This window comes from Tigriopus californicus, chromosome 5 (genome assembly GCF_007210705.1).
Source record: "Tigriopus californicus strain San Diego chromosome 5, Tcal_SD_v2.1, whole genome shotgun sequence".
In the NCBI taxonomy this organism is placed as follows: domain Eukaryota; kingdom Metazoa; phylum Arthropoda; class Copepoda; order Harpacticoida; family Harpacticidae; genus Tigriopus; species Tigriopus californicus.
The window spans coordinates 7,127,589-7,139,989 of NC_081444.1; the positions used below are offsets into that span (position 1 = coordinate 7,127,589).

Below are 12,401 nucleotides of genomic sequence, written 5' to 3' on the forward strand. Positions count from 1 at the left end.
TTAAGAAGTTACTCAGCGTTCGCTCCGACCCGATGCAGGCCAATTTGACGGGGACCCCATTCACGGTCCATATTTCTAGAAGTCCGTGCCCTTGCCCACTTCCGCACTCGACGCACCTGCACTCAGACAACGTTTGGAGTGCCATCGAAGTTCAACCCCCAAAGCTCCAAAGGTGCTTGGGCCAACCCTGTTGCTGGACAGGAATGGGCACAGACGTCCTGAGGAACCTCGTGTCATAAATAGAGATTAGGTTGGCATGACTCGGAAAAGGGATAAAGTACCAAGCACGGATACATTATGTTTAAGGCCCCTTTCCTTCCGTCTTGGAAAAGTGGCTTGATTTGCGCTGACGGAAATGCAATGGTGGGAGGACTTGTGGGGTGTGTGAGTGAATGTGATTCATTGTATTAATACACGTGTCCACTTTGGTGAGTGACTCATAAATGATTCCCTTCAGGGCCTCAGATTGCATTGTTGGCTTTGGCACGAAGGAAGTGTTGCAAATTATCCCGAGACGCTCTCATTATTGGAGCTCTCATCTATTCTGCTTCTGGTTGCAAATGCGAGCTCTGTTATAGGATATTTGAATAGCTGTTTGAGAATGGATCTTTTGTCCAAAGAGATATGAGTAAATGAGGCTCTTCTTGACCTTCGCCAACATGCATTATAGATAAATAAATAGTATTATAAAAACATATAAAAATGATATAGTTGTAAATGCGGCTTTTGTCCGGTTTATTCGATTATTGCTCTCATGCTTTGAGTCCTGATTGTCTGAAGATGCACAATCCACGAGGGCCTTTGAAAGTTTATTGGGTTCTAAACTAGAGACCTCATCATTTCATTGGTTTACCAAGCATCTTTTATCGCTTCTTCGTCGCTTCTTCTTCCTCTTCGTCCGAGCAATCGAACGAAGATTTCAAGGAACGGAGAGGTTCATTCACGGTTTTACCGTAGAATTAAGCTCTCACTGAAGCAAAAAGAGGAGGAGAGGGCTTTATTGCAACTTGGTTTCGTCGTCGTGACCTACATCACACCAACTCAATGATGATCATTGCCATTGCCAAAGCGGCAGGTCCTTCATGAACATTTCAAGTACCAACCACAAGCAACAATTTGGTCGTCGTGAAACTTTGGATTTTTTATGACTTATTTCGTTTCGGCGATAAGATTGGTCTGCCAAGGAAAGACCGACTCTGCCGTTGTTCAACATGTAGGCGACTCATCGTTGTTTGGACAACAAATCCGTATTTACTTTTGAGGGTGGATAGAATATGTGGAACTACAATGCGTACGGCAACAACTCATAAAGCTACTTTGCATATGAATGACTTTGTTGAATTTGGCGAGTTGGTCTTTGAAAATACCCACTTGGGCTGTCTTAAGCCTCATCTAGTAAGTGTGTATACTGCAGTGGTACCACCTATGGTAATGGTATGCGAGAACACCAAGCAAGGGCCCATTGTTTATGAGTTGTCAAAAGTCTTAAAGGTTCCAAAGTGTGAGTGACAGGCGGGTGCTAGGCATACTTGGCGTAAAATGTTTTAAATGCCCGTTTTGAGGCCTCTGATGAGTGAGCGTTGTATGATTATTGCAAATCAGATGAATAAATCAATTCGACTTGACAAGCCTCTCCCACGTGGTGCGACTCGAGTTTGTAGGAAAATGTTTTTGGAAGTGCCTAATTTGGTGGTACCTTGCCTCATTTGGAAATGAATTGAGGCTCTGATTTGACAAGAGTTCTTCGAATCTAGCCAATCTCAAGTTTTGGCATTAGTTCATGGACAGAAACGACGTGAAAAAGAGAAAGAAAGAAAGTTACAGTAGAACTGAGAACAGATGTCCGTGGTGGGATTAAAGCCATTCATCACGCTGAAATGATGATGATTTTGATTTCCATTTCTGCATAAATCCCTTTAATTCATTCCAAGACGCCGGAATTCCCTCAAAACCCAAAGTCATGCATCTTAATGACTCTGGAGAGAAACACGCTTACTTCATGATTCTGTCAATCTCCTTGCTGAAGTTTGTCAGGGATCCGATTTCGTTCTGTCGACTAAGACGTTGATGATGGTTCATCAACTGGTTGATCATATCTTGGCGTTGTCGCACCAAAACATCAATGCCCAAGAGCGTGGCCATTAGATCTTCTTGAGGGGTCATTCGCCGATAGTACGGGGCACTTTGTGGTGGCACACCCACCGTTTGGTCAGGGTAAGTAGGCGATGGCCCAGAAGAGGCCGAAGATGGAGGGGATGATGATGTCGAGGACGAAGACGATGAGGGGGAGGATGATATGTACGACATTTTGGTAACTATTCTCTCACTTCACTGGCATAATTCGAACACCAACTGAATCACATCTGTGATCTCTGAGTGCAGCAGAATTTGACTGATGATCCCCGATCCCCTGCAACATCCATTGGACGTTCCTCAATCCTCTAGCACGTTGAGGCGCGGAATCTCTTCGTGCAAATGCCTCTATGATGGAGAGGGCTCCAACGGGGGAATGAAGCTGAAGAACCCCGACAAAATGAAAAGAAGCGTGAAGAGACCAAGCAACGACAATGTTGATGACGATGATGATCAAATGGGCCTGAAGGATTCCCAGTGAGTGGTTTGATATCCAAAGCAATAAGAAAACCAGGTTTCTCTTCAGATTTGGGAGTGGCAAAACATCAAACAAATATTTTCTAGTGCAAGTCTAGTCGGGAACCCATTCCCGACCTATTTTGAGATTGGAGTTCAAAGCTGACTTGGTAAGGTTTTACTTCGCATACTGACATTGAAATCCTGCCAATTACGCTTCACTCCTTGTACTGTATGTGTCGTATTTTCACATATTGTTTGCCAAAATGCACCTTGACTGTCCCCTTTGACGTTTACAAATCATTTGTTTCGAGCTGAGGAAGTTTTTCATAACAGTCTTAGAATTTTTTGAATAGTTGGCTCGCTCATCTCCCTGGGAGATATTGTTCCAAGAATGAATGTATTGTTAGAGGTTCTTCAGGGATCCATGCTGTCACCCCTGAGAAATTGCCGACACTCGTATGCATATTCTCTCGAAGACAAAACTTAGATGACCACTATGCAATTCCGGAAAAGACATCTTCGATCAGGAATCATGGAGTGGGCAACCATGTTTGAGAGAATTCCAATTTTGGGGTGCGTGGGATGATCAAGTTGGCGACGAATGCCTTGCGTGTAGTCGTGAGGATTCTCGAAAAGATGATATTTCGAAAAGTAGCCCCCGCTGCTCGTTTCGGTTGTTTCTCTTTGTTGCTTTGCCTGATCCATTGAGAAAGTGAAGAAGGAAACTCTTTACAAATTTATTGTTGTTGGCGACAAACCACAGGATAAACAGCTCAAACCATTATCTAAGTCGACGTACTTTGTCTATTGCTATGTCTAGTACGCTTAAAAATGAAGTGGGCCACAATATTTCATTGATACACATCCAACAAAAACAGCCATTTCGTTTGATGCTCAATTGATTTGGTTTTCGGTGAATGGGGCTCGACCCATTCAAGTAGGTTTGCTCTGTTCAAAACTAATATGCCCAACCAATGTTCAAAGGTTGTCCTAACTTTGGCAAAGAAAGAACATGACTGCGTCCAATCGAACATTGTAGGCCCTCATCCCAGCTCATAACGATAAATTTGGTGAGTGTATTTAAGGGGAAACACTCAAGGCTCTCGAGGCATTACTTCCTTAAAAAAATGGGGGCAATTAGCACGACATTTAAACCTACCTGCACACAAAACCCAGGGCAACAAAAGTCCATAACAGCGGGACCAAGAGCATCGAACTTGAGTATTTTCGTATTGCCATATAGCCACCAACGTTACATAACTTTATACGCTCCTTGCCTGTATTATTGGTGGGCCCCTTCATTGAGAGAATGGATGTAATTTATGCTCCCCCCTGACTCGAGAGGGTCTTCACTCATAATCGTATTTGGGTACATACGCTCCAAGTGCTCCGTAAGCCATTTTTCACAAGCTTCAAGATGAAGGTGTTGTTGTTGTTACTGTTGATGCTCACGATGATGCTCGTCCAGGCTTCAATGGGCCCGAATGGTTCTGTTGCTCAGGGACTTGCTGATCTCACACTGAGATGATCTTCAGATGGATTGGGATGGCACTTGTGTCCAGTATTGAACTTTGAATAGTCTGCCAAATCGATAGCTTTTCTCGGTTTGTTCTTTTGAATTTTGGACTGGAATATTTCAAAGTTGTTTTTGCAAAAGGTTAGTAGAGTATTATAATTTGTGTAGGATCACAAAGAATGGACGAAAGTTTTTCAATGTAACATTTTGCATATTTCGAGCATAGGCAACAGTTCATCTCTAAAAAAAATATATGGGACACACAATCCCATAAGTCACTGGACATTTTTCCTGATTATAGTAATGGTACGAAGGACCCTTAATAAAATGGAAGGAGAGATGAGTTTGGCGTCTTGATTTGCGGATTCAATGACCTCGAGGTTCCTTTTAAATCAAATCCGGCTGATGATGGGTGCGCCAAATTGTTGGTATCCAAGGTTGTCAGGCATTTTTCTTCTTCTGTTCGTTGATTTGGAGTTGGGAAACAAGTGAAAATGTAGAACCATACAGAATTTCAATTGTAGACAAGGCTAAAAATCACAAAGGCAATTCCCATGCATGGGTAGAAAGTGCCAGTACCAAGGGAAACTTTCAAAATGCAAACTTATCTTTCTTACTCCTCAAGGCAATAAATTTAGCACTGCACGCCTAAGCCCTGCAGGATTTTTTTACAAAAGAGATCGACACTTACAAAGTAGCTTCTAGGTACACTAGATCGAGTGTATAAGTGAGTGTTAACTTTCGAGACAATCAAGTCTCTTTGAAGAGCATTGCACGGTTAATTTCTGTCCCGAATAAAATATTGAATGTCTTATACATATCTACCTTTTTTTCTTCTAGGGTTAGGCTCTGGAGCAAGAATATGTAAAGAATAAATTCATGGCCCATGCAGTTCTTGAGAAATTGTTAATTTAAACGGACTCTCTCGGGTTTCTCACTCAAGTTCGTTGGTAGACCAAATATTAGATAAAGGTAAAAAGATAAAAAATAGGCGAAATGTTACCTTTCATTTTTGTAGTACTGGGGATTAAATTACTTGCAACGATCAGAAAAGTCCATGAAAAAACAAAACAAACGCCCAAAATGAGTCCTGGCAATAGACAATTATCCTTGTTGGTACTCTGGGTTGTTGCAAAGTAAAAGTAATTTTAGATTCATATCCAAGACACATTTCAAACGGTATTTTCTCTAAAACAGCATAGGCCACGAGTTAATTCTTTACATTATTTTGCTCTTAGAGCTTAAATCTATGAGAAAATAGGAAAGGTATGTACAGTAAATGCCATTGCATATTTTTATTCAGAGTAGAAATCAACCGTGATTGGTCAATGTATTTCATAACGGTTCAAATGCATTATCAAGTTCCGAGTGAAACACCCATGTTTATCATTGCCAATTTCTAATTTCAATTTCTAGGCCAACCATGAGAAACTATTTCGACTTTTAGCTCACGCTTAAAACTTAAAACGATTAAGCTTTGAGTACTTAACCTTTCATAGAGGTATCTAATGAAAAAAGGACATAATTAATTAACATCCAACTAATATGCGGATTTAGTCTTTTCAGTCGCTACTACATAGAGCCTTAAAAGGCCTTATTTTCATCAGTCTTAACTTCAAATGTTACATACCTCAAAAGTCGAGTTCTTTCTATTGACTTAAGAGTTAAAGAAAAGGGCATCACACTCTAGCCTTGATAAGGCATTTCTTTTAATCGCCGTGATTTGGTATTGTTGCAAATTTTGGAGCAAACATTGCAGCAAATTCATACAGGGTTTCTTGCGTTTAAACACATTAGAACGGTTGTCAAATACCAGTCAAATAAAGGTTCTTTTCAATATCGTAACGACTCTGTGGAAGGGAGTATGCAATCATACTCGTAAGCTTCTCAAAATCATTCCATTTGTTTTCTAATGAGACTGATGTTATCAAATCAGTTCTTACCCAATATTCAGCAAATTAATCTTTCCAGTTTTCAAGGTGTAATAGTCTAATCGTTTGTGGCAAAAATGGTGCCCCATTCGTAAATTCCGTGGCAAAATTTTGAAAACCAAGGAACATTTTTCAATTGAGACAATCTTTTAGATGCTCATTTCAAAAAATCAAGCACGACCAGATTGGAAAGATATGTCTATAAAAAAGTTCGTTTGCCGTGTAGGGCCTCAAAATTGGTTCAGGATCTACGAAATGGCGCGGGCTTGCAGGCTTGCACCAGAGCAATGAACAACAACAATGGTCAAAAATAAGTTTCAATCCGCTCCTTGCACTCAAATGAACACCACTTATCAAGACAAGCAGGGTGTGGCCAAAACATTGGCCTCAACCTGATGTGAGTCAACGTTAATCGCTATAATCGCACAGGTTGCCGATGAAACTACCCTCTCTTAATATTCTTGAGTAGAGTAATAACAAAGGAAATTGATGTGTGGTCCATCATAAACGATGCTTGCAAGCTATACGTTTAAGAAGTCAAGACTGGATGCTTGAAAGTTCATTTCCGGCTGTCCGTCGGGATCAATCTCACCCAGTAGGAATGCCTGCCAGTCTACCTGCCATACTACACTAAAGCAGTACCTCTTATACTTCCCGATCTCAATTCCTTTTTAATGACTAAGAAGAACCACTCCAAGAGGATCGAAATAAGGAGGAAGACAACGAGACAAGAATCTGTATTTGGCGTTGATCATGGCCGGATTGATTGATTCCTGGTGCAAATGAAATATTTCTAGATTCCTTCCAATACTCGGGATGGCGGTGGATGCGGATAAATTCTTATTGCTAACGAAAAAGGAGAGGAAAACAATCCATTTTTGACTTATCTTGGGATTTTCACCCATCAAATTGATTTCAAAGCAGTTATATGTTTTCATTCAATATCCCTTCCATTCGAAAAAGAAAAAAAATAAGTTTCCTTAAATGCCAAACTATGAAATTATCAAATCAACATTACTTATTAGACCCAGAAGTTCCACCCACAATGTTTTAATTCATTTTTGCTTCCAATTCGACGAATGATTGCTTGAAATAGGGACGGAAGTAAGTTTCCACCGGGCTTGATGGTAACTTGAACCAAACAAAGCAACTAAGAGGTATGCCCGGGAAAATGTTACGATTTCTTTTGCTTTCGAACTAAAAGACAAAACTTTCAGAATTAATCTTACATTTTTTTGTCACTCTAGATGCTTAATATTCGTTTCAAAGAAGCAGAAATGACAATGAAATATTTTTATTTGCAACTCGTTTAATGCAGAATATCGACAGAAATTATAATTTCACACTCTTTAAGTTGGCCTCTAATGTAGAGTGATGTAATAGAAGGTTACGAGTGTGTTCACTTCTTTTAGTTAAAAAGGTATGAAAATATCCCTTTTCTAAATAGATGAAGGGCCTTGGTTCGGCCAAGAGTTCGTGCCACTTCTTCGGGTGTTTGGCCATCATTGTTCTTTCGATTGGTTATGTTTAAATTGGCTATGGACTTCAAGATGTATTTGACCATTGGGCTGTCATCGGTTTGACAGGCAATATGGAGCAAATAGAACTGATCCTTTTCCCTTCGCACCTGTCTAAAGGGTTTATCCACTTTCAATATGGTTGTAATCACCTTAAGTTGTCCCAATTATACTGCTATTACCCTAGTATCGTGTCTGAGCAAAGAAAAACGCAGCAATAAGTTGACTGTGTGGGGTTTGTCGAGTTTAATGCCTCGGGTTAAAGGGGACTGGTTTTGTTCATTTAAGGCATCTTCATTACAATTTTGCTCAAGTAGTTGGGCTACTCTTTAAGCAAAATCAGCCTGAACTGCCAAAGGAGGGGAAGTCTTTCCATTCCGCAAGACCAAGCCAGGGTTGGCACCATGTTCTATCAATAAATTTCAAATCAGTGAATTGCTTGTTAAATATGGCCGTGCCTAAGAGGCTTTCTTGCTTTTGATTGAACTGTTTGAGATCAAAGTCTAGCGACTTTTCTATAAAGGGAGAAACTGTATTGAGGTGGCCAATTCTGATGGCACTGACGAGTAGAACCAAAGGATCTCGAAAAGCGCCCAACTTGCCCTTGAACGCTTCTAACGTAAAAGTCTTGAACTTCCGCGCTATTGTTGATTTCGAAAAAGGTTCCTTGGACTTCAGAAGTTCCCTTTTCCTGGGCATCCCTCTTCGAAACAGTCAAATGAACTGGGCCCGAAGTTTGACATGTTCAAGTGCCAATATCTAAACTTAGAGGTTGGCTTGAAGTTGGCTTGAAGTTGGGGTTCAGCTAAATTGCCACAATATCGCCCCTACTATTGATCTCATAGGTATAGGGCTTGGTCCATTCCAATCCATGAAACAAAAATGGATAGATCCCTCGGAGAAATTGCCCAATTTGCTCCTTTTTTTTTGACTCCGGCATTTTCATCAACTTGTTACTAACCATCCTGGCCTTTATTGTGCCCACCAATCCAATCTTCGACATGGTTTTGAATAGATCCAAGAGTATCTCCACATTTTGTTTCACAATTAGGGGAATTTCTCGTTGTCGACTATCAGGTAAAAAGCGAAAGGGTGATAAGGTCTTGAGGTTTGGGTCCAAGCTCTTGAACATTACAAACGACATGACTTGCATCTAGATAAACATAATCTTGTCATCCGACTTCTGGATTCGATTAAAGGTAGACGTGGACATGTCACTGACAGATCAAAAGTCCTCAAAAGCTTGAGTCATATTGGCATTTTTAAAGGCTACCATTGCTTCGAAGAATTTTCCTTTGGCGTCCAACCCAAGCCCCTCCAATATCACAACCACCTTCTTATGGAGGGTCTTCAGAGAGCCAAGGACAACCCCGTGGCACTAATTGAGATTCCTGAGGTAAGATTTGGCCTGACCGCCTCCAATCCGGCCCTGAAAGCTTCTACGGAAATGAAGGCGATCATCATTTGTTCTCCTTTGCTTTCGGCTCAAGACAATCCCAAAATTTCCGCCAACGATTCGGCCACTTCCAAGAGAAGGATCTCACATTTCCAAGTTTTCATATAGTTCTCGATGCCTAGATCAACTTAGACTTGAGAGAGATAAGATCAAATCTGTCAGTAAGTAAGATTAAGCATTGATCGAACTAAAATGTTCGATTTCAGGCTAGTAGTTCCAAGCATTGATGTGGTTGCAAAGATTTGGACATGATCAGCTTTTCATTAAAGCAGAAAGTCATTGAGTAAATACGTCGAATAAGGATAATAATAGTCCATTGTCTGGGGCCAAATGCCCTGACATTGCCTTTTGTCTCATCAGACGGTCAGGAATTTGTTGAATCTAATATCATTGTCACAGAGTCAGATTTGACTAGAAGATGGTACTTATTAAGCGCAAATCAAACTCAAATAGGACTAGCAGCACATTTTTATCCTGCTGCTTCTAGAGCATTCCGCAGAAAAGTACATCTTTGCTCAAGATTGTACATAAATGTTCGGAATACTTAATCTACAGCCCCTTGATTTCTGAGTAAGATCTAGGTATTGCAAATGGTCAAACAGTCATGAATTAGGACTCTATACCAAAACGCCAGAGTTCTTCTATGTTCTGATCAACAATGCGTCGAAATAGGCTGGAAAGAGTGAAATCAATGGCAGAAGCAAGTTTTTGGGACATCATCATTTCTGGACCTACATTCTGAATAAAAGACATCGTACCCCAAACTTGTCAGGTTGGCCACATGAAAAAGCCCTGTGAAAAGTCAAGCAAGATTCCTAAGTAAATTTATTGTGACATGTCGATAAAAATGTGATTAGCTAGTCACTTTTGGACCCAGCACGTTCAGAATATTTGTACTTGTCTCATACCTAAACAAAAACCAAGACTCATGAACTAGAATCTCTGAAAGGGGCAAAGGAACAGCTTCTGTGAGCATCTCCTAAATAAGCTTTTGACAGCATGACTTTCCAAAGAATCTTGTCAACATGAAGTAAGATACAAAATGGCGTTCCCTTGATTTTAACATCTACATTTCTTATTCAAATATGCATTCTTAGATTTTTGCAGAAGATTGCTTGCAGCACATCACTGTCATAGAGATTCGCAATGGCACAAGTTAAAGGGCTGGTCAGAGAAAAGTCACTCCAACCAAGCCACTTGAGACTTTGCTTTGAACACATTTTGGTAGTTGGGCAGCAGGGTGTCGGGCTGATCGACTTCTCTTGTTTTACGCAGTTTCAACCAAAGTAGGCAACGAGCTACTGATGGGGATCAAATTAATAATTACTGAAGGTTGCAATTAGGGCTGCCAATTGACATTTTCAATGGCATATGACATTAGTGGTGGGAAGCTGTAAACCCGTTAGTTAGCCTCAAAAAGTAATCCTGATTTTTCTTCCGTCAAACTAGGGTTGCTTTTTGCTCATACGTGACATTTTACGTTACAATAGAACCGGCTATTGCTTTCACTTTCCCAGTTTTCTGGCAACCTTGAATTTGAAATTTGATTTGATCCCATCACTACAACGAGCCATCAACTCACTGGCTCCCTGAATTCGGAATTTGATTTTGAGAATCACGCAAGTAAATATGTTCAAAGCCGATGCCCATCGCACACACCAGGTAGCCGCGATGGAGCCAAAAATCCTCAGAAATCTCGTGAGTGTCGTTTCTCTGACTAGCCCTCTAGCACAATGTAACTCTAGCACTCATGTAAAAGCCGCGTCATTTCCTTTTACCTGGTTTTCACTGATTGATCGAGAGCCGTCACGAGAGAACAGCTGATCATGGGCATGAAAAAAACTGAAAACACCCGTTGTTTGGAACACTCGCTCTTTACTCAATGTAGTGACTGCACACAAGGCAATCGTTTCGTTGATCACTTTGATGATTTTGTGAGTGAATATGACTCTCATCTCTTAGTGGACTTCATATGGTAAGAGATGGGTGGGGCGTGCTTTGCCTTAGAATGTACATATATGATCAAACTATCAGCCAGATAGCTCATTTTACGGACAACCCACCTACTCTGACCGGCCAATGCCAACCAATATTCCACTTGGAAAAAGGTTCTTCTTGAAGGGTTTTGGCAGATCTGAGGCACAACTTCAATCATTGTGAACCCCTAGACACGTCTGAACTCTGGGGATCAAAGTCCCATCCATTGCACTACCAAGGAAAATGCAAGATTGTGTTGTTGACCCAAGTGAACACAAAAATCCAAGCTTCAAAGCGCCTTTCTTCCTCAATTCGACCAGCCATAAGAAGCCATCCTCTTTATCATATGTTGAACCTGGCAAAAGTTGCCAATGCAATGGAGACAATAATGATTCTGCAAAGATGGAATAACAACCAGTGTTATTAGAAAATTGCCGTCGTCTGGTTTTGATGCCCAAACACTCACTCCTCATTGTTCACAAATGTGGAATCCGTACATTAGGAGCAAAATCCATCTCATTACTTTGGGTTGATGAAAACTCAACACAATCACTTCAATTACTGTATTGCTTACTGATACCGTCTCACAAAAACACATATTTGGCCAATGTTTGTCAGCTTATTTTGTGCTCAAATTGTTACATAACAATCGCTCTTGTAACAATAATCGTGTTGTAGATATGAAGGGATGATATCTGATTGACCTTGCTCACTCTCAGGTATTTTCTACTACTTCCACTACTCCATCCATTGCTGGTATTTGTAAAATTAAAATAGGAAGATCAATTTGCTCGCATTATTGATGGGTTCCTCAACTTTACTATTTCGTGTTTTCACGAACTTTCAGCAACATCACATGGAGTGCAGAGCTAACTTACACCTCCAGACCTTCCATTTTTGTCCAAATACGTCAATTATCTTGAGAAGAAGCTTACCGCTATCAAAATCAAGTTTGAAAAGTGTGGAATTTAGGCATTATATTTGTCTCCATGGTCATTGCCTATTCATGTGATTAAAAAAGCATACTAATCTTGATGATAATGTGGCAAATTCCAGCCACTCAATGTGTCAACCAATAATGCCCTGTAAGTAATGATCCCCATTGGGGATTTTAACGCAATTCTTTGGGGAAGGACATAATTCTTAAATTAAATTGGTAAGAGGCTATCATTAAATTTCAATGGCCAAGGAGGATATGCCAAAGACACATTTTTCAAGCTCTCCAAGATGCCGGGTGGTTTTTCAGCCGACAAAATGCTTATTGGACGCGTCAGAACCATAGATAACTCCATAAATAGATCGATCAAGGGCGCTGGGATTGCATGTTTTGGTCTCAGCTGTTGCTGGTGGAAAAAATGTTTCATTCGTAGTCAAGCTACTTAGGACAACTATGGTGCAAATTTGAATCATTG

The 12,401-nt window shown here is 40.6% G+C and overlaps 1 protein-coding gene across 1 annotated transcript in view; it reads right to left on the reverse strand.

Annotated features, from left to right (window-relative positions):
• The window catches only part of LOC131881286 (uncharacterized), a 5,519-nt gene extending 3,101 nt beyond the window's left edge, over positions 1-2,418 (reverse strand). The window contains exon 1 of the mRNA XM_059228113.1: positions 1,997-2,418. Within this exon, the coding sequence (XP_059084096.1) occupies positions 1,997-2,307 (311 nt within the window). The 5' untranslated portion in view covers positions 2,308-2,418. The remainder of the gene's footprint in view (positions 1-1,996) is intronic.
• Positions 2,419-12,401: the final 9,983 nt, after the last annotated feature.